Source organism: Serinus canaria, chromosome 1, assembly GCF_022539315.1.
Source record: "Serinus canaria isolate serCan28SL12 chromosome 1, serCan2020, whole genome shotgun sequence".
NCBI classification, from domain to species: domain Eukaryota; kingdom Metazoa; phylum Chordata; class Aves; order Passeriformes; family Fringillidae; genus Serinus; species Serinus canaria.
Window position 1 is genome coordinate 114,774,914 of NC_066313.1, and position 22,282 is coordinate 114,797,195.

Genomic DNA, 22,282 nt, shown 5'->3' on the forward strand with positions numbered 1-22,282 from the left:
GCAAATGTGGTACCTTGTACTACAGACAAGAAAGTAATCTTCCAGACTGCTCCATCCCCACCCCCAAAACAATCTGGGTCTCTGTTAAACTCAAGATGCCCAGTTCCTGTTCCAGTGCCAGCTCAGAGTTTCCATGGAAGATTGTTATGGATATAGAAACACAAAGGACTTCTGGGGTGGCTGGAGGCACTGACCTCAGTGGCCATTTCCCAACTTGCTGCCATACATTTTATTTCACCACAAATTTCAGGCTGCCAGTGTAATTGGAAATCCTGCAGGTTCTGAAGGGCCAGCAGGACAGGATAGCATCCTCTGTAAGTTTAAACCTGTAACTAAAGCAAAATATAATTTCCAGATCCATAGCTCTACTATGACAAGATCAACAAAATGATGAACAGTTAGGAAAAGGGAACTTGAAGAAAAGGGAAGACTTCATGCCTGCAGGAACTGAACACACTTCTAGAATACAAATAGAAATACAGGAGATCCCGTCAGGTTCTGCATCCTGTGCTGTAACTGTGGCCACTGTGCTGGCTACCTCAGAATCTGCCAGGAATCACCTAATAAAATACTAATAAACACTAATAAAATACATATCAGAGAAACACTTCCATGTGGTCGTTGATTAAATCTAGCACTGGGCTGAGGTCTTAGCCTTATGATCCCAGTAATAAATATATATACTGACCACTCACTTTAAAAGTGACACTTTGAGATTGTAACTTATTTAAAGCAAAATATTGTAACTTATTTACAGCAAAATACACTAATTTGTGGGTTGCAAGATGTGTAGAGACACTGAACAGAACAACGGCTGAATAGACTGAATAGACTACCACTACCAACAGATTACCACTGAATAGACTACCACCGCTCTTCTGTGACTCCCAGTAAAACTCCTGAAAAGCATCACCCACCACGGCCGCCACAGACCCTCCTCTGGCCGTGCCCGCTGGTGCTCAGCACAGCCGGCCCAAACCCAGCCGGTCCCCGCACGGCCGTGCCACATCAGTGCCACCCCGCCCTGAGGGCAGCGCCCAGCCGAACAGCCAGGGGTGGTGTGGGAACTCAGCGCATCACCTCGGATGCTCTGAGTCCCAGGGAGACCCCTTGGGGGGCTCAGAAGTCCTAGAATGTAGCCAAGGGCACCTGGTGGCTTGATTTTGACCCTTCAAGGGTCGTGCTATCAAAGCATGAGGATATGGAAGTTTCAGAGGTTTGAATGGTGTAGGGCAGGTGTTTTTATAGAATAGAATATAGGTTTTAAGGTTTTGGTACAGGGGGGTCTAATGGAGGCAAGATGGAGGATTCAGGCCCGACCTCGTGGCTTTTCTCCTTCTTCTTGTCATCCATCTTCTCTGTGATGTGTGCATTTTAGATTGGTTCATACTAAAGGTGCACTGTTTAATAAAAGTGATGGGTATTGGAGAAAAATTGTAAATATCACATACGCAATTATCAGTATAAGAATGTGCGACCGCCCTAAAGGGGCAGAGAGTGCTTGTGGCTGCCTTGCTGGTCAGATCTCGGCTGGGCAGAACAAAAACCTTAGAGATAAGCTTTAATAAACAACCTGAAGACTGAACTATAGAGGAGTCCAGACTCGTCTGTTCATCGCGGGCTGCCTGCGAACCGTCCCACGCGAACCACCCCACGCATGTCCGACAGAGACACACAGCCGATCAGACAGGGTGGTGCTCCTGCACCGAGCCCCGCTGCCCCGCACCGAGCCCTGCGCCCTGCAGCCCGCTCACCACGCCGGGGCCGCCCGGTGCCCAATGCCCGGTGCGTTCTGTGCCCGGTGCCCAATGCCCGATCGGCTCCGTGCCCAGTGCCCAATGCCCGGTAGGCTCCGTGCCCGGTGCGTTCCGTGCCCGATGCCCAGTGCCCGGTGCGCTCCGTGCCCTGTGCCCCGTGAGTTCCGTGTCTGGTGCCCGGTGCCCGGTGCGCTCTGTGCCCTGTGCCCCAGGAGTTCCGTGTCTGGTGCCCGGTGCCCGGTGCGCTCCGTGCCCTGTGCCCCGTGAGTTCCGTGTCTGGTGCCCGGTGCGCTCCGTGCCCTGTGCCCCGTGAGTTCCGTGTCTGGTGCCCGGTGCGCTCCGTGCCCTGTGCCCCGTGAGTTCCGTGTCTAGTGCCCGGTGCCCGGTGCCCGGTGCGCTCCGTGCCCTGTGCCCCGTGAGTTCCGTGTCTGGTGCCCGGTGCCCGGTGCGCTCTGTGCCCTGTGCCCCAGGAGTTCCGTGTCTGGTGCCCGGTGCCCGGTGCGCTCCGTGCCCTGTGCCCCGTGAGTTCCGTGTCTGGTGCCCGGTGCGCTCCGTGCCCTGTGCCCCGTGAGTTCCGTGTCTAGTGCCCGGTGCCCGGTGCCCGGTGCGCTCCGTGCCCTGTGCCCCGTGAGTTCCGTGTCTGGTGCCCGGTGCCCGGTGCGCTCCGTGCCCTGTGCCCCAGGAGTTCCGTGTCTGGTGCCCGGTGCCCGGTGCGCTCCGTCTCTCTCCCGATGAGCGGCTGGCGGGAGGCACCGGCAGTGCCAGGGCGAGCCCGCGAGGGGGCGCGCGCCCCGCGCTCTCTGCGTCCGGCGCTGCGCTCGCGCTTCCGGTCGGTGCGGTGTGCGCAGGATGGGCCGCGGGCGTCCCGGTGCTGTGAGTGACCCCCGGGCCGTGAGCCACCCCTGGGCCGTGAGTGACCCCCGGACCTCGAGTGACCCCGGGCCCTAAGCGGCCCCCGGGCTGCGAGTGACCCCCGTGCCCGAGAGACTCCCGGGCCGTGAGCCAACCCCGGGCCCTAAGCGACCCCCGGCCGTGAGCGACCGCGGAGGCCCGCTGCCTCGGCGAACGGCCCGGAGAGCCTCGGTCCGGCTGCATCGGAGAGCGAGGGGAAGCGGAGGCTGGGTCGAAGGGGAATTCGACGGCGGCGGGCGCTGCCGTCCCCACCCCTCGGAGCCCTCCTGGGGCTGCCCGGCCCCGCCATCCCGCGCCGGGCGCCCGGGTCGCGATGCTGGTCGGGCGCGGCAGTGCCGTGTCATTGTCCCGGCAGGTCCAGGGCACCGGCGGCAGCAGCGCCGTCAGCAAGTGCTCGGCGGCAGCGCGGGGCTACATCCAGGACCGGTTCCTGCGGCTTCTGGCGGGGCGGCGGCGGCGGCGAGCGCCCCTGATCCACCGGTGAGGAGCGAGGGCTTGGCAGCACCTTCAGCTGCTCCGGCTGCTGAGCCCCGGTGCCCGCGGGGCGCGGGAGGGGATCTCGGCCTCTCGGAGTGCGGAGAGCCAGGGGTGACAGCACGCGGGGGTGGGGGAACGGCTTTGAGTTGAAAGAGAGTAGTTTAGGTTACATATTAGTAGGGACATCTTCCCTGTGAGGCTGGGCAGGCCCTGGCTCTCCGGCTGCCCAGAGCAGCTGTGGCTGCTTCATCCCTGGAGGTGTCCATAGCCAAGTTGGCCACTGGGGCTTGGAGCAGTCTGGGGCAGTGGAAGGTGTCCCTGCCATGGCAGAAGGGTGGAACGAGAGCAGCTTAAGGTCCCTTCCACCACAAACCCTCATGCTTGGAGCTGTCAGTTGGGCAAGGCACGGCTTCTCTAACACAGTTTAAGCAAAGTACACAGAGTGGCAGAGAGGCAGCGTGCAGTGCCCTGTCTGGCAGTAGTGTAACCTTGTTAGACTGTTAATGTCATGTTGCATGGTTTCTGGACTGAAACTGCATGGTTTGTCCTGAGAAGAATATGTCACCAGACTGGTTCCTAACTTCAGTGTTCAATGTTGCTGGAAAACTTTGTAATATTTGAAGATATACTAATAGTGTAATATCATCAATAGTTTTCTCATTAACTCCCCAGAATGTTACAATTTCTGTAAGGTATTTGGTGGCTCTGGGAAGCAAGATCTTTTGAGTCAGTGGTGACTGACCAGGAGAACTTCTACAGAGCTTTGCAAGATACTAGAATGTTTTAATGTGTGTTTGCAGAGGGCTCTATCTAGACTGATGACATTGTGGAATGTACACGATTTGAGGAGAATTAATGCAATCGAAAAGACTGTGAATTGCCAAAACAGTTTCATTCAGGAGATAATCAAACAATGGTATTCAGGCAGAAGCTTGCAGGCCTATGAAGATGTGTGTGGCTCATCAGGAAACCCGCATTGACTTGTCACACAACATTGGTATGCCAAGCTGAATTCACAGGAAGAGTTCTGTATTGCATTTATCAACAATTTTGGGACATCGTAGACTGTGAGCTCCCTGTGAGGTGTGAAGATGATAACATGCTTGTTAAAGGGGTGAAAAAAGCTGGAATATAGCCAGGTGGATCTAGGATGAAACTAACTAAAAAGTAATGCAAAGAAACAAGAGGCATTAGTCCGTGCCAGACTGGGGAAATGGTAAATGGTTTCCAGGAGTTAGTCTGACTTAGTTCCATTTATTCAAAAACAGAGAACAGGATTCCTCTCCTGGCTTTGCTTTTCCTCCCTTTTTTGTTCCCTTCTCACTGAGGGAAGTGAGCACAGGCATTCATTTTGTTGTTATGGCATGTGGTTTGGGGCAGGAACTCAGGTATCAGCCATCTGCATTGCCAGGGAGCATCATCACTGTCAGGATTCAGTAAATATTTACTTACACAAAACAGAACAGGTCCAGCTGGGGTATCTGCACATTTTGTCTGGGTCATCTGTTGTCTTGATGGTTAATATGCACAATGGTTGCAGGAGATCTGTATTTATTAGCAAGCTCTAGAGATGACAAAATCATCTCCCAGTGCAGGTCTGTAAACAGGGAATTATTGGGTAGAAGCTTAGGGGAAAAAAAAAAATCTTTATTTATTTTTTTTTTAATTGAAGTTGCTGGAGAAATCAGGTTCCTGTAAAGTGATTATAACTGAATTTGTTCCTATAGGGGTTATTACATCCGTGCCCGTGCTGTGGATCGCTGTGTTCAGGACTTCCTGCTGAAGACACAAAGCCTACCCAGGACACAGGTACATTTTCTCTGGGACTTCTGGCATCTCTCACTAAATGTGTGTAAAGTCTTTCTGGCATCTGACTTGTTAGTGCATCTGTTGGGATCCTTTCCCAGCAGTGCACAGAAATCTGACTGGCAGTACTGTGGCTGTCCATGTGTCACTTTGGCAGAAGTATATGGGTGGGGGCAATGTCCACACAACATTCTTCTGCCTCTTGCAGAAGGTTGCCTGATTTTAGATTTATGATATTTGATATTTTTCACACCTAGATGCTCAAGATGTTGCTTGAGTTGAGTATAACTTTTTCTGATACTTTCTCTGCAGATCCTGTCTTTAGGGGCTGGCTTTGATTCCTTATACTTCCGTTTGAAGGATATGGGTCTTCTGCATCACACTGTGGTATATGAGGTAGATTTCCCAAATGTGGCATGCCAAAAAGCTGCTCTGATCAAAGGAGTGAAAGAGTTGTCAGCACTGGTGGGAGACACTGGAGGGGAAGGATTAGGTATGGCATTCATGGAAGATTTTTCTTGTACAAAGTGTTTAGAAGAGATAAACACAGCTTCAGCCTTCAAAAAGCAAGAGATTATAGTAGGGGAACTATGAAATCATAGATGAAAAGGATATTCATTTTATGAAAAATGTTGAAACAAATAATTCATAAGCATTGGGAGATAACAAGAAGCCGGGGTAAGGATTTGTTAGGAGCTGATTATATCAAACCAAGGTCAGTTTTTTCCTGTTGCAGTTTCTGAAAGGGTCTGTCCAGCTTGGAGCATACTGGTCCAAAACCAGGGGCAAACTGTAGCGTGTCCAGTGGGAGGTTATGAGGATGATGAAGTGATGGAGCAGGTGATGTAGGAGGGGAGGCTGAAAGAGCTGGTTTTGTTCAGCCAGCTGGGGAGAGTTTGAGAGGGAGGTGAGCCTTACAGCACTCTCCAGCTTACTTATTGGGAGAGGTTAGAAAAGACAGATCCACACCTTTCTTGGAGGCATAAAGCAAATAGCCAAGGGACAGTTGAAAGTGGCAAAAAAAAAGGTAAATTCCAGTGATGTATAAAAAAATTTGGGGAGAGATTGTGCCACATGAGTAGTTAAAAACAGATCTGGGAACAGATTGCCTGGAAGGGTAATGGAATCTCCAGCTTTGGAGACCAAAACCACTACAGAGCTAGAGCTTGACTGGACAAAGCTTTGAGGAGCATGACACAGATAATTGCCATGAGGAAGTATTTGGATGAGATGACTTTTAAATCTCCCTTTCACCCTAAATTATACAATGATTTATGGGCTTGATAGGTGAGAGAGAAGGTTTGACTCTTAAGTGACTTGACTGTGATAAAACATTAGTTGTTATGTCTCCTAACTTTTTTTTGCCCTCCAAGGCATTAGAAAATTACCCTTGTGAAACTTCTGCAGAATTTTGTGCCAGCTGAGTGCTGAGGGGCAAAAGGAGGAATGCAAAGCATGTGCATCACTAGAGGTTTCTCCTGCATCTGTTTTCCTCCAGCATTTCCAGTAATGCTCTAGATGATGTGCTATAGAATATGAAATGTCATAAATCTGCAGGAAACATGGGCACTTGCAATAAGATGAGTGAGTGTAGGAGTTTGACAAAGCACACGAATGGTCTGGCAAACATGGAATGAAATGCAATAGGGACATATGTTAGCCTCTGCATTTAGATGGTATTAATCAATTTAGATACAGATGGAAGACAGCTATAGAATGTGAGTTTCTGACTCACAGGTTTTAGTGAGTAGCTCTTCCATGGGCTTGTTCCTTTCCTTCCTGAATCCATTCACATTTTTAATATTTGCAGAGTCCTGTGGCAGGGAACTCTGTCCATACCAAGTATCTTCAGGTACTCGAAGGAGGGTCTCAGATAGTTGGAAATACCCTATTGTCTGTGTCCAGAGGTCAGCAAAAGATGAATGGACAAGTTAGAAGAAATTAGAATGAAACACTGTGATGGGCTTCTGAAAAAGGCCATTTTACCTCCAGAAGTGTCTTTGACAACAGTGTAGGTTAAGTGTCCTCAGGACAGATATAGTTATAGGGCTGCAGAGACAGAGTAGGTGATTTCTAAAGGTACTTTACAGTTTGCTTTGTTGGTGATGCGATTTTGACTGAAAAGGTCAAAAACAGGCCATAACTTATCCTATTTTAATGGGTTACAGAATTATGGTAATGCTTGGAGATCATAAACTGGAGCTTATTTCTGAGGATGGTGATCTGTGAGTCAGGTCCTGGTGTTTGCTGAGAGCTAGCATGTGCAGTTTCAGGACTCAGTGCCATTATACAGAAATAAAATCTGTTTAACAAACAAACCAACCAAGCCCAGGAAACCTGAGAATGGTTTTCTGATTGTGAGGGGAACTACTGAAATTCTATCAAAGCAATGGTGCTTTCTTAGCCTAAAGTGAAAGATGTATAAATGAATTACAATGAATTACAGTGGTTCAAAAAAATTATCTTAAAGTAAATATAATAAGGTTTTGTGGTTATAGTAAGTGTAATGATTCTATGAGAAATCTGCAGGTGAAATTTGCATTAGGAATACGCGAGTTTTCGACCTGCAGTTAATGGATCACATGGCACTATTCCTTCATGGGTCATGTAGTGATGGGCATTTTCTTGTACATGTTACAGAGAAGTATAATTGATAGCCTTGTGAGTGATTGTCTGTGGGTTTGATTTTCATGTTTGTATCTTTTGGTCTCAGTATTGCAGCAGCACCATAGTGACATAGTGAGGTTGCATCATTTTTATCTCCCAGGAGCCATTACCTTTTCTGGAGATGATTATAAATTACTGGGAGTGGATTTATCAGAGCTGCCTGAGCTGGAGAGAACCCTGGAGGAAGCAGGACTGAACAATGAAATCCCCACCCTCTTCATCGCAGAGGTGGTGCTCACCTACATGGAGACCACCAGGTCAGCTGGGTTCTCCTCTCTTGCCCAGTGGTAAAGGGAAAACAGCAAGCTTCTTTCTGAGTGTATCATCTTGGGCTCAGAGACCTGATCTCTTGAAACTAAAACCTTGGGAATTCTGTGGCGTCCCTACATCATAATTATGATTGTGTAATTGATGTCTGCATGATATCCTAAAAGGAAGGAAGGAAAGAAAGAAAGAGGAAAAATCTCAAATGAGCAATTTTCAGGTTTTTGTTCTTCTCGTCCCGTGAATTGTCTTGCAGGTGGGGAGATGTTCAGCACAGCACTCTCGTTAGTGTATTGCCACTTGTCAGGATGCCTTAATAGCACCTTTGTGGTGTTGCAGAAGGATGCACTGCATCTGTGGTATGATGTGTGGGCCTCAATTTAATTTCTTACCCACAATCTCCCAACAGGTCAGATGCCTTGATTCAGTGGGCAGCAGAGCATTTCCCTCGGGCGTGCTTCCTGCTGTACGAGCAGGTGCACCCAGAGGACCCCTTTGGACGCGTCATGCAGCAGCATTTCCGGCAGCTGAGCACCGCGCTGCGCTCGCTGGCCCTGTACCCTGACTGCCAGGCTCAGCAGAGGCGCTTCCTGGCGAAGGTGAGCACCTGCAGCTCCAGGGCGTGCACGAGCCATGATTTATCTGAGGATGGTTGGAACACTGAGTGCTTGCTCAGGTATGGGCTGAAGCAAACTACTGCCTAGGGCTGAGGCTGAACTCCTGCCTTCTCTGCTAGCATGACTTGTCACTGAAAGGTGCTTCCAACTGGCTTGCAGCCTATTGCCTCATATGAGATTAATGGGTTCTTCTGAGACTTTTGATGAAATAAGTTAAATTTTTAAGAACTTTACAAATGAGAGATCTATATTCACCAGTTTTTAGGAAGCTCCTGCTTTAGCTAAACAGTCTTAGTGGCTCATGCAGGTGTTTAATTTAGGGTCTTTGTTTTCCTGTGGGAAGTGAGTTTCTGTCTTTCCAGGGGTGATAACTTTGAGGGATTTGTCTTTTAGGGCTGGACTGGGTGCAGTGTCATGGATATGAATGAGTTTTTCACCTGTTGTATTCCAGAAGATGAGCAGCAAAGAGTGCAGACTCTGGAGCCTTTTGATGAGTATGAGGTAACCCTCCATTATTCTGAAGATCAGGGACCTGGCTTTGATATCATAAGGTATTTGCAATTTCTTATGGTTGCAATTCTGTACAGCACTGCTGGGTACAGGTGTTCATGGAGGCAGAAAGGACCTTGGATCAGCTTAGTTAAAACAGAGGCCATGGGGAGGTCCTGGTGAAGTAGCATGGGAAGAAGGCTCTCCTTGATCTTAGAAAAGCTGCATGTTCTTCCTCCCTTTCCTGTGAGCAGTCTCTCAAGGAGACAGACTTAGCAAACCACCTGGTAGTACGTAGAAGTTATACATGCTAAAAGTTGGCATGGATTCAAGGGACAATTACTTTAATGAAAGAGAAATTCATTAAGGGTTACTGAATACATAAATATGTACCTCATGTGCTGTTCCTGACTACAGTTGGTTGAGAGCATTCATGGGGAAAGCAGATGCACTTTTCCCTCTCCCTTCCATTTCCATAGACTACTTTATTGTTTGTCATTGTTGGATACAGGTTACTAATTTCAAATTTTTTTGGTCTGACTTTGTACAGACATTCCTGCATTAATGATTGAAATTCAACTATGACTCTGTTCTTTTGCCATTTTTATATTAACTGCTGGCAAAGTTTCCAACTATTTGAAGTATAGGAGTGAAGATAAGTGCAAGATACTGAGTAACTTTGAGCTAAATATCCTGTGGAATACTTACGAGAAGTTTCCCTTTTGATTTTATGGTTTTCTGTTTATAATTCTAGAAATTGAATAACTGTAGTATGAAAACAATTGAATGTGCTTGAATTTACTTTGCTAACGTTTTAGGATCTGCTCTGCCATATTAATGCAAAGGTGGTGACTGAAAGTGGTGGCAGATTTGCTAAGTGGTTTAGAAATCTCTGCTGGAACTGTAGGTCAAGGTCATTGCTCATACAGTGGGAAGGTAAAGACTTGGTATTGTTTTCCTTACAAAGGAGGTTAATGTGCATGAATCTGAGCTGGAAAGGTGCACAGGAGTAAACGAAGTGACAGCAGAGAGCTCTACAGTTAGCCTTTGAGAGAAAGATTAAGTGATATCCAAGGTTTTTTTGTAAACAAGCTTGTTCAAATTAGGTAAAAAATGTAAAATAGACACCCAGTGTGGAGGGAGACTATTTTTAGAATAATTTTTTTAGGGACTAATTGTGGATTCTTCCATTTTCAATATTTACATTAATTTCTGGATGTCACTTTTCAAAAGATGTTTTTTACTTCTAATATGGGTTGGGGCAATGAAACTGATACAATGAGTTCTTGTGCCTTTTAAATTCATGTTTATGCTTGCTAGTCACATAGTTGGCTGAATGTATCCCACCCCACAGGAATGAACACACTCAATTCTCTAATGTCCATAAATGCCACAGTGAACCCTCATTGTTGCTGGCTTCCTGTACATGCCTTTTGCTTGTGCTTTTGCCTCAGAATGTTTCTAAGGCCAGACTGAAAATGATGTATTATTGTCCGGCACAGAGCATGTTGCACCTTATAGCATTTCTCATTTCTTTGGAATCACTTCAATCCCTCTGGTATAAAGACCTCACTCTTTTTTATGATCAGAACTCAGAGGCATAAGGGGAAGCTGATTCCAAAAAGAAAAACTTTCCCATGCAAGACATAGTTACTCTATGGGATGTATGTTGGGCATGTTAAAAGTTTATGTGAGTTCAAAGACCAGCTGGGTAGGTTCATGGATGAAAAATCCATTGAGGATTGTTCAGTACAAAGACATAGCTTCTTGCTTAGAAGAACCCTGGGCTGTAAATTTTTGAAAGTTGGAGTGAGAGAGGTATTTACCCGCCAGTTCTTTCTGGGATTCAGCTTTACCCCTCTGATTTTGACCTCTGCTGGAAACAGTGCTAGGCTGTTGGTATTTGATTTGGTCACCTTAGCTGTTCTGAGGTCCTTACTACTGTTTGCTCTAAGATTTTGACAGGGATTGTTTTTTGTTTGGTTCTTCCTTTTTTGGTTGGTTTGTTTATTTGTTTTTTCCTTTGGGTTTGCTACAGGAATGGCATCTGAAATGTTCTCATTACTTTGTGTTGGCTGCATCGAAGGGGATGGAACCTTCCTGGACTCCCTTGTCACCCAGTGTGACAGGTACACAGCAAGTAGTTTTTACTCTTATTCTTTTATATCATGTAGGTGTCTCTGAGAGGTTTTAAGGAGACATCCTAAAAAATGAATGAAATCCTGGAAGGGGCAGATGGGATGCTGCTGTCTGGTACCTTTCTCCACACCTCCACAATAGTTCTGCTGTCCAAACCAAGGTCCAGGCTGTGGCCTAATGCTGCTGGTTCTGATTACTCCTGTTCTTTCAGTTTATTGAACCTCTCAGTCTGATCAGCTTGTCATTTATTCATACATGAGCCCCTCCATTGCATGGCTGCAGTGCCAGGCTACTCTGCTCCTCGTCCTGTCTTTGGGATCTCCCTTTTGAATTTATTCCTGGTTGTCTCCATATACCATTCTCTCCTTCCAGCTCCCAGAAGGTTGTTCAGTTTTCTATACTGCCCTGTCCAGCAGACCACTCAGGAGCCTGACATGAAGCTGTGCTTTGCTTCGTATCCCTTGTGGGTGCAGTTGTACCTGCCATGTTTCTGTTTCTGAAATGCTTTTAAATCTGTACGTTACTTTTTTTAGATGAGAAAGTAGTACAGGCTAGGGAAGAGCCAGGCCAAGATTGTTTTTCCAAGATAGAAAGGATTTGGTGACCATAGCAGTCCAAGAAATTCCTGGTTTTGACTGATTGCTTCCTTTTTCAGGGTAGAAAGCAGAAGGTTATTTTTAACCTGTTTTATATCACTAGTGTTCACAATATAGCACCACAGGTAGCTGTAGCTTCAAGAGAAAATTGAAATCTGTGTTCTAGGGAGCAAGAAATGCAGCTGAAAAAAGATAGAGCAGGATGACATTCCTGAGGCCAACAAGGCCACTGAATCCATGTGTTGTGTCTTAATTAGATTTGAAGATGTTGGGAAATTGAAGCTAAATGAATATGGGTGAGATTTAATGTATTGTGTGATTGTCACTGGTCCTTAAGTTAAATCCTTGAAGGCTCCTAAACACATAGTATCTGTCCTTAAATTAAGAAAAATATCGAACATTTTCTTAACAGACTTTATTGCAGTGAAGATTAATTAGAGACAGGATTAGGGTCTTTCTGCTGCTATCTCTGTTGTATTCAAAACTGATAGCAAAAGTCTTCTAAGTCCAGTAAGTTGTCCATGATTAGAAATATTTTACTGTGAATGCAAAAGATATGTCTCTAATATCAATAAATGCCCCCAGTTATCCTCTCAGATAGACTTAGGTCCTAGTTCATGAGAGTGCAAGTACTAAATCTTCCAAAGAGATCATGGTAAGTATGTTTTGTGACGTGAAAATACTCCTCCATCTTTAAAAGATCAGTCTGTAAAAAGACATTTAAGCCCAAGGAGATGAAATGTCTTACTTCATCAAATGATTAAGTAGGGTCTTGTATGAAGCAGTGATCAGTACAGGCAATTTTTCTGATTATGGCATACAAAGAATGGACTGTCAGCTGCTCCTCCTCTTCATCATCTCTTACAACACAAGAATAAAGACCTTGATTAAAACAAGGAAGACACAGATTCCAAACTAATTAAAAGAAAACAATGTGTAGGTGAGCCAGAGTCCTGTGCTGGGAGTTTTCTTCATGCTAAAGGATATAATATTTAGAGAGAAGATACTTAGGTAACTGGAAATACTCTCCTACAGTAGCACTGGAATTGATAGATTACTTGTCATGCATCAGAATGTTATTTCAGTGCTGCTGTTAAGGTAGGATCAAAATCTGACCAGAAACTTTGACATCAGCTTCCAGGTGTTTGTCCTTTTTCTGCTGTTTGCTGTTCACGTAGCCAAATACTGCCTTAATCAGACACATCTTCCTTTTGAAGGTACTGCAGTGATTCATATTTTGCAGCAGCAGTTTAGGACACTGCACTTGCTTGGCCAGTCTTACGTCCATCCCATGAAAGCAGTCTCAGAATTGCAGGAGCTGAGTGAGTAGAGTAGAAGTTACAGTTGGTACAGTGGTAGTTTTAACCATTACATCCTGATTTCTAGAGCATGTCAGATTATCTGCGTGCACTGTCAACTTGCTTCTCAATTATTTCTTCTTGAAAAGATGAATGGTCATTTTGAAAAGGTGACATGCCTAATCTCTTACTTAAGCTGTAGTCCTTGGTTGTATTTGTGCCTCTAAGTTCTTTGGTTCTCTTTGTCTTCCAGTTCCTTATCAGGCTGGTCCTGTTGGGATGGCAGGGAGTGTCCCTGCAGCAGTGTGTGCCAGGCTCTCAGGAATTTCAGGCCTTAGACGTTACGGCCACCACTCTGTTCTTATAAAGCCCAACGTGATTGTCACCACGGGAGGCTTTGGGGAGGAGGATGGACAGCACTGCCGTGTGAGAAATGTCCACCTGCTGAGCAAGCATGCAGGCCACTGGGAAGCTGTCTGTGTGACACAGAGTGTTCCTGATAAAAGATGGGGTGAGTTCCCATACCGATGGCAGTGCAAGGGGGATAACTTTGTGCTAAAAGCAAAAGAAAGTCTAGTGAAAAAGTGCTGTCATGGCACAGTGATGCTGGCAGTCACAGACACCTGACAGGTCTGGTTGCTCAATGTCCCATTCTGCCTTTTGGTCACCACAACCCCATGCAGCACCCCAGGCTGAGGGCAGGGTGACTCGAAAGCTGGAAAAGGACCTGGGGGTTCTGTTTGACAGTAGTAGAATGTGAATCCAGGTGGGCGAGAAAGCAAATGGCACCTGGCTGGTACCAGCCTAGTGTGGCCACAGGCCCAGAGCAGTGATTCTCTCTCTCTACTGGGCACTGCAGAGACCCTTGGGAGTGCCAAGTCCAGTTCTGGGCCTCTAACAGAAAGAGGGACATTGAGGGGCTGGAGTCACAGAATCACAGAAGGATTGGGTTGGAAAGGACTTTAAAGATCATCTAGCTCCAATCCTCTGCCATGGGCAGGGACACATTCCAGTAGACCAGGTTAACCAGAGGCCCATCCAGCATGGTGTAGAACACTTCCAGACAAATGGCAGCCTCTTCTCTGAGCAGCCTGTGCCAGGGCCTCCACACTTCCACAGAGGAGAATTTGTTCCCAGTATCCCATCTAGCCCTGCACTCTGACAGTTGGAAGCTCTTCCCCCTTATCCTGTCACTGCAGGCCCTTTTCCAATGTCCCTCTCCAGCTCTCTTGGAGTCCCTTTAAGCACTTGAAGGGGTGCTAAGGTCTGCCTGGAGCCTTCACTTCTTTGGGCTGAACAGCCCAGACTCTCTCAGCCTGGCTTCAGAACAGAGGGGCTTCAACCCTTTGTTCAAGCTAGCCAATTATGAATTTTTCCAACAGCTTCAGGTCTTAATTGTGCTGGGGGCACCAGACCTGGATGCAAAACTCCAGGTAGGGTGTCAGAAAAGCAGCATAGGGGGTGAGAATTGTCTCCCTCAACCTGCTGGCCACACGTTGTTTGATGCAGCCTGGGACATGGTTGACTTTCTGTGCTGTGAGCACATAGTGCTGAGTCATACTGAACATTTTGTCCCCACTCTCTGACCAGTCTGTATTTGTGCTTGGATTGCCCCAGCCCAGGTGCAGGACCCTACCCTTGGTCCTGCTGAACCCCGTGAGGCTGGCACAGTCCCACCTCTCCTGTCCAGTTCCCTCTGGATGCCACTCCCGCTCCCTCCAGTTCATGAGTGCACCACTCAGCTCCTTGTCACTGGCAAATGTGCTGGGGTGCCCTCGGTCCCACTGTCCATGTCACCAACAAAGATGTTAAATAGTGCTGGTCCCTAGGGAGGCCTGAACAACAGCACTCGCCACTGGTCTTCACATGGACACTGAGCTGGTGACTGTGGCTCTTGGAGAAAGACCATCCAGCCAGTTCCTAATCCACTGAATGGTCTGTCAAATCCAGTTCTCCTGTTTAGGCAGTGGGTGCTGGGCGGGACAGTGTCAAGTGCTTTGTACAAGTCCAGGTAGATGGCATCTGTTGCTCTTCCCTCATCCACCAGTGCTGTAAGCTCATTGTAGTAGTGCCCAAGGGAACTGGGTGGGGTGGGGGGCTCAGCCTGGAGAGAAGGAGGCTCAGGGAGCGGGAAGCTTCTTACTCTTTACCACTACCTGAAGGGAGGGTGTAACCAGGTGGAGGTTGGCCTCTTCTCCCAGGAGATAAGGGACAGGACAAGAGGAAAATGGCTTCAAGCTGTGCCAGGGGAGGTTTAGGTTGGATATTGAGAAAAATGTCTCTAAGAAAAGGGCTGTCCATGCCTGGCACAGGCTACCCAGTGAAGTCCACATCCCTGGAAGGATTTCAGAGCCATGTGAAAGTAGGTTTAGTTTTGTCCTTGAGAGGGCTGGAGGAATGGTTGGACTTGATAATCTTTAAAGGTCTTTTCCAACTTAAATGATTATAAATTTCGTGGAAAAACCACCTGTGTGAAGCATGATGTTTTGTATCTCCACAGGTGAGAGGTTGTACCATACTGTGTCTTGTCTCTCGGACACTCTGGCTCTGGTGGTAGGAGGACGAACATCCCCATCAAGCACAGGCTTGGGAATGTTGTGGCTCAAGTTCCCTGAAACCTGTGATGCCTCAGGCCCAGAAGACATTGCAGTGGAGCTTGTAAGTCCACAGCCTGCTGCTGAAGCAGCAGCTTTGCGTTGGAGACACAGCACAACTGAAATTACATTCAAAGGTAAAAAGCCTGGAAAGAGTGGCAATGGCTGTAGGTATGCAGGATCTTGCACCTGACCTTGGTGAACTTCTTGAAGTTCATATTGATCATTCCTCAAGCCTGACAGTAGTAAAGAAATTAGGAGGCTTTGAGATCTCTTCTTGACACTTGAAATATGGTAATTTTTTATTTTGTTATCTACATAATCCCCTGTGGCAATTAGAATTGAAAACTACTGTACTCCATTCTGGAAGACTGATTCTTTGATATCATCTATGGCTGAAGTTACTCATGCTTGATCATGGCAGAATAAGTTTTGCTCTCTCTGAAGGACATTTTTTGGGGAACAGGATCCCAAGCTCTTTATCGCAAAGTCCTTCAGAAGAAATGTTACTTTTCTAGTAGCAATTGACAAACACTGAGTAGTTGTGAACAACTCTAGAATCAGGTCCTGCAATAGCAAGCTGAAAGTTGGTCTATTAAAACATCCAGGTTGTAAGGAGCAAAAACTTAAGTAGTGGCATTCAGGAGCTGAAAGCTGTCCATTCCTAAGGTGTTCCATTCTTGCAGCTGCCAGGGAACTTTCCAAGGGGAGCAGAAGGGAATTGTTAAGCAGTTGTTAGTCTAGTCTGGAGCACGCTTTCCATTTGTGGAGCAGTGTTTAATTAACACTGTAGCATTCAGCCTTCCAGTCAGAATTTTATATCAAAAAAGCAAATGCTAAATGGGTAAATAAAATTTTATTAATAATACATTGGGTTTTGTCTTTGTCAGACTGTATTGTTTCCTCTTACTTTTGCCTTGATATTGCTTTGTAGCTGAAGAAAGTGACCAACACTGGTGTTATCTGTGCAGTACATTCTGAATCAGTGAAAGGACAGGGCATAGTGCAGTAAATGCACATCCTTGACATCTACCCAAAGTATTATTGCACCCTTTTTGTCAGCCTCCCTTCTATGCAAACAGAAATTTTTGCTGTTGTTGCACACCAGGTTGTAAGTTGTGTGGCCTCCTCGCTGTGTGTTTCCCTAGGTGAGCAGTACCTGTTTGTGTATGGTGGCCGCTCTGCTCTGGAGCCTGTGCTCGGGGATTGGCATTTCCTGCACGCTCCAGAACTCTCCTGCACTGCGGTAAGAATACACTCCGTGGGGATTAGAGTTAGAGCTGACTTCTGGACACCCAGCTTTTTAGTCAAATACAGTCTCTACAGAACAGTGGTGTTGGAAGGGACATCTAGAGGTCATCTAGTCCAGCACTCTAGCTTAAAGCTGGTCTAACTAGAGCAGGTTGCTCAGTATATTGTCTCGGTAGGATTATCTCCATGGATGAAGACCCCACAATCTCTTTGGGCAACATACTCCAGTGCTTAACCACCCTGATAGAACAATATGAGGGGGTTTTATGTGTATTTTTTTCTATGTCAGTTTGTGCCATTGCCTCTTGCCCTTTTCCTGGATGCTACTGAGAAGGTATTGTGTCTTCTTTCACCTCTCCCATCGTTATCTAGCTGTTAGCTGGACATTTTTGTGGAAGGATACTGTTAGAGATAGTGTTAAAAGCTTTGCTACAATCAAAACCACCTCCACATCTGCTGATTTGCCTCAGTCAACTAGATTGCTGAATGTGTCATAAAAGGAAATTGAGTGGAAGAGGACTTGCTCCCTTGTTTGCATCCTGGCCACCAGCCTGTGTAACTCTGTTTACTGTAACTTGCAAGAGATCACAAGCTAAGCATGAGTAAGCAATATCCCACTGTAATGGGAGGCCTATACTGTGTCTTCAGTTACTTAACCAGGAATGTTATCTGGTAGACACATGAATTGCTTCTTTTGTTTTCTACAGTGTTCTTAATCTCAGCAGAACTCCTGTAAAATACCCAAAGCTGACAGCTGAGAAGGAGGTGGGCAGGGTGTGAAACAGCTGTATAGAGGTATGCAGCAAGAATGACCAGGTCACATACCTCACAGGGGGAGGTTTTGAAGGTCTTCTAGTTGTGGAATCTGAAGAAGATTCAAGATAGAAATAAATCTTCTATTATCTAAAATACTACTGTAGAGAAGAAAAAAATTGTTCTCCATTTTAACTTTGAGTAGTACAGGGAATCAGATGGACACTAAGGAAAGCTATTGATGGTGAAGTTAGCTAAGTCTGCAATAGACTACCTAAATAGGCGAGAAATTCTTGTCACTGCGAACTTTTGGAAACTGTTATATAAACATCCATCCATCCATCCAGATGATAACATACGGTTTCATTTGTTGTAGGGAAAGCAGTGGACCAAGAGGCCTCCAAATTTTTCTACATCACTTATTTGCTGTGATATTCCTTTAATGCCTGACCTTACATTTTTTCCTTTAGTGCTTGCACTAAAGTTTTTCTTTCTGGATTTTAGTCCTTCAGTTGAGCCTTTTAACCCACTCTGTGGTTTGAGTAACTGATCACGTGCTTTGCTGGTCACTGCATTAGTCCATGTTTTTCTAAGCAAACTTGGAGTTCCCAGGTGTATGTCTTGAGCAGAAAGCAGCCTGCAAGAATGCAGATTAAGTTACCTCTAATAAATGCCTCTAAAGACTGATTATATTAAATGTACCGAGGGCCAGAGACAGTGTAAATGGAAGCATGGAGCAGTCCCTAAAGGAACATGTGGGGAAGGTTGGGTGTCAAAAAACTCAACCACACAGGAAAAGTCATTTAAAAGCCTGGACATTAAGCAGACACTTAGCTTGGCAAACTTCAGCCTTGGACTTTTGTTTTTTCAGATTGCTGTTGAGGGTCCAGTCCCAGAAAGCCGCCACTCTCACAGTGCCTGCAGCTGGGAAGGAGGTGTACTGATTGCAGGAGGTCTGGGAGCAGCTGAGCAGCCCTTGGGTTCAGTTTTCCTTTTGAGGGAGCTTGAACATGGCTTTCAGTGGCAGACAATAGAGACACACCCTCCTCTTGTCCCAAGGTAAGCAGAAGGCATTCATAGCATCATAAAATAGTTTGATTTGAAAGGGACCTCTTAAAGGCCAAGTAGTGCAACCTCCCTGAGTAAGGGGCATCGTCAACTAGACAGGTTGCTCAGAGCATTCAGCAGAGAATCTTCAGCCAGTCTCTACCAGTATCCCTTGCTAATGGAGTTCAACCTCATTTTGAACTCACAGGTATTCACATACTGCACATGTGCATGAAGGAAAGCTTCTGCTCGTGGGTGGAGTGTGGTTTCATGCATCCTCTGTGCCAGGTGTCACTGTCATCGATTTAATGACTGGTCTCTGCTCAAACTATGTGATTAATGTGGTAAGTACTGAAATTTTTCTTTCAGGGTAAGCAGTGTCCTGTGAAGGAACATGGTAGCTTTATGGAGAGGTAGGATCTAATTCCAAAGTGCTTTTACTCAGCACAGAGAACGTACAGGGTTAAGAGAGGGGGAGATGGAATGTGCAGAAGACTGGAACATGGAGCTGCTCTGTTTCAGACAAGGGGCAGCAGAACTGAAATGGGCACAAGCAGAGTCACTTCAGGATGTGGAGGAAGGGAACAGATAAACCACAGGCTAAGTTAGTGTTTATGAAGGTCTGTAGTATAATTTCATTGAGAACTTCTGGGTGGAAACTAATGTGCTCTAGCTGCTGCCTGAAATACGAGGAAAAAAAACAGCACAGAAATACTGGAAACTCCACTGGAACATAAAAGCTTTTGGTAGGGGTGATTGGACCCTGAACAGATTACTCAGAGAGGATGTAATATTTCTATTATTGGAGATATTTGAAACCTGACTGGGCAAGCTACTGAAAAGCCTTCTTGAGTTGAGCCTGCTTTGAAGAGGGTGGTTGGACTGGATGATGCTTGGAGGACCCTTCCAACTTTAACTATTTGGTGACTTTCTCCTACGAATCACTGAAGAGCAGTCATGCAGGTGGTGTCACACAGCAGGATTTTGGCATACTCTGGCCAGAACTTGGTCTACGTGTCTGAGTAGCCCTCATCTCAGATAATACTGCCTTGAGTAAAAGAAAGACATAGATCTGTTTGGATGAAATCCACAGAAGGGCCACAAAGATCAGCAGAGAGCTGGAGCTGATCTCCTGTGAGAATGTGCTCAGAGAGTTGGGGTTGTTCAGCCTTAAGAGAGAGGGAGGGCTCTGGGGGGACCTTAAAGGGAGGCTTGTAAGAAAGATGGGGACAGACAATTTAGCCAGGCCTGTAGTGATAGGACAAGGGGTGGTGGTTTTCATCTAAAGGACAATAGCTTCAAACTAGGTATATGGATGAAATTTTTTGTGAAGAGTATGGTTGAGGCATTGACAAAGGCTGCCCAGAAAAACTTTGGCTGCCCCATCCCTGGAAGAGTTAGAGGCCAGGTTAGATTGGGCTTGGAGCAACCTGGTCTAGTGGAAGCTGTCCCTGCCCAGTGCAGGGGGGTGGAGCAAGGTGCCATTTTTTTAAGGTCCTTCCATCCCAAACCATTCTGTGATTCTATAAGAACATGCATTTTGCCTGACGAGTTTTTATTTATCTTTTATGTAAAGAAACAACTTTCTTTTGATAACTGTACATATTGGAACCTGTTGTTTGTGAAACTGGAATTTGTGACGAGTCCAATTTTTATAGTGAACAGTGTGTGTGCATCCAGTTGACCTTGCAGCATTTTGCTGAGGGCATAAAAGCATGGAACGTACTTAATTGTAGCTTAGTTTTCAGTTATTGTCTGTAGCAGAAGTTATAAGTGACCTCATATCCTTTAGATAAAATAGACTGCCCTTGTTGGACAACAGTGAGGATAGGTGCAGTGATAGTAAAGTTGTATCTAAAAGAATGTAACTTTTTTGTTTACACTGGATAAGCGGATGCAGATGGGTTGGTGTCTTCCTTTGCTTAGGAGCTGTTTGCTTTGACTAAGGTGAAACCCTCTAGGCTTTTGAACCTGCCAGTTACATAGATAAGCTCTGGAACTCCTTGCCACAGTCCATGAATGCCAAAGATTGTCATTGAATCAGAAACTGATTGGCTACCTTCTTGGGAGGAAAAGCATTAAGATTCAGGGAGTAGAAAGGCATTTTCCCTCATTAAAAAATCCCTGAACTGCAAGTTGGTGGGTGGGTGTTGTGGAGGGGTACACCTCAGAGGTTACTTGTTCCTGTATTCTCTAGCTGTCTGTTCTTGCCCACATTCAGGTGGACCACATGAAGTCCTGTATGTTCAAAATCTCCTTTCTTTTTTCAGGAGCACCTGGAGTGGCCATTAATGCTACATAATCATAGCAGTGTCTTTCTGCCAGATGAGAAGGAGCTGTTGGTTATTGGTGGTGGTGGAAACTGCTTCTCCTTTGGGACACACTTGAACCCAGAGCCTGTCTTGCTGAGCCTCAGCAGCATCCTGAGCAGCCACTGAGTGGGACCAAGCAGGGCTGAACCCTGCTACTGCACTGTGGGGAGACATCTGTTCAGTCTAGGTTCAAAAGCAGCACATTTCCACAAAGGCTTTATATCCAGAATGTATTTGTGAAGGTGGGATCAGGAGGGACAGTTACAGCAAGGGATCCACACCTCATTAGCTGTTGCATTTTTATGGCTCTTTGTGTTGCTGTAAATAAAGTACCTCAAAAGCAGCTGGCAGCAGTTGTCCTTAGAGGTCAAGAACAGTGTGATTTGGGTTGGAAGGCACTGTAAAGATCATCCTGTTCCACCCCCCTGCCATGGGTAGGGAAACCTTCTGCTAGACCAGGTTACTCCAAGCCCCATCCAACCTGGCCTTGGACACTTTCATGGATGGGGCCACAACAGCTTCTTGGGGCAACCTGTGCCAGGGCCTCACCAGCCTCACAGGGAAGAATTCCTTCCCAATATCTAATCTAAACCTACTCTCTCTCAGAAGCCATACTCCCTTGTCCAGTCACTCCAGGCCCTTGTAAATAGTCTCTCTCCATCCTCCTCCTTGGCCCCCTTCAAGTACTGCAAGGCCACAGTTAGGTCACTTCAAAGCTTCTCTTCTCCAGGCTGAACAGTCCCAATTCTCTCAGCCTTTCCTCATAGCACAGAGGTGCTCTGTCCTTTTGATAATCTTGGAGTCTCCTCTGGACTCTCCAGCAGCTCCACATCTTTTCTGTGCTGGGACCCCTGAGCTTCAGGCAGCACTGTAGGTGAGATCTTACCAGAGCGGGGCAGAAGTGAAGAATCTCCCCCTTCCCTGCTGCTCACACTGTGCAATCAGCCCAGCACACACAGCCAGGGCATGTCCAGCGTTTCATTCACTAGCATTCCCAAGTTCTTGGCCAAGTTCTTATCTCTTCATCCCCCAGCCTGGTTTAATACTGGGGGTTGTCCTGATCCACGTGCAGCACCACCACTTGGTCTTGTTAAACCCCATGGGCTCCCATGGGCCCTCTTCTTGAGCTTATCCAGCTCCCTCTGGATGTCATTTGGTCCTTCAGGATGTAGAAGTGCTGGAATGAGTCCAGAGGAGGCCACAGAGATGCTTGAAGGCTGGAGCTTGTGTACTGGAGACAGTCTCAGAGAGCTGGAGGTATTCAGCCTGGGGAGGAGAAGGTTCCAGGGAGACTTTAGAGCCC

General features: G+C 46.4%; 1 protein-coding gene across 3 annotated transcripts; it reads left to right on the forward strand.

Annotated features, from left to right (window-relative positions):
- The first annotated feature begins 2,575 nt into the window (after nucleotides 1-2,575).
- On the forward strand, nucleotides 2,576-21,322 carry LCMT2 (leucine carboxyl methyltransferase 2). 3 transcript variants are annotated; one of them, XM_030234749.2, is made up of 14 exons: nucleotides 2,576-2,630; nucleotides 3,025-3,149; nucleotides 4,874-4,955; nucleotides 5,265-5,445; nucleotides 7,666-7,876; nucleotides 8,293-8,482; nucleotides 8,894-9,001; nucleotides 11,028-11,118; nucleotides 13,276-13,533; nucleotides 15,523-15,753; nucleotides 16,765-16,862; nucleotides 18,492-18,679; nucleotides 18,876-19,011; nucleotides 20,938-21,322. In XM_030234749.2, the coding sequence occupies exons 1-14, from the start codon at nucleotides 2,607-2,609 to the stop codon at nucleotides 21,103-21,105; spliced, it is 2,091 nt and encodes a 696-aa protein (XP_030090609.1). In that variant the 5' UTR covers nucleotides 2,576-2,606; the 3' UTR covers nucleotides 21,106-21,322. The 3 variants fall into 3 exon arrangements, with proteins under 3 accessions (XP_030090609.1, XP_030090608.1, XP_030090610.1); XM_030234748.2 differs by having other exon boundaries at nucleotides 2,586-2,666; XM_030234750.2 differs by having other exon boundaries at nucleotides 2,586-2,666; nucleotides 7,720-7,876.
- The last annotated feature ends 960 nt before the right edge of the window (nucleotides 21,323-22,282 follow it).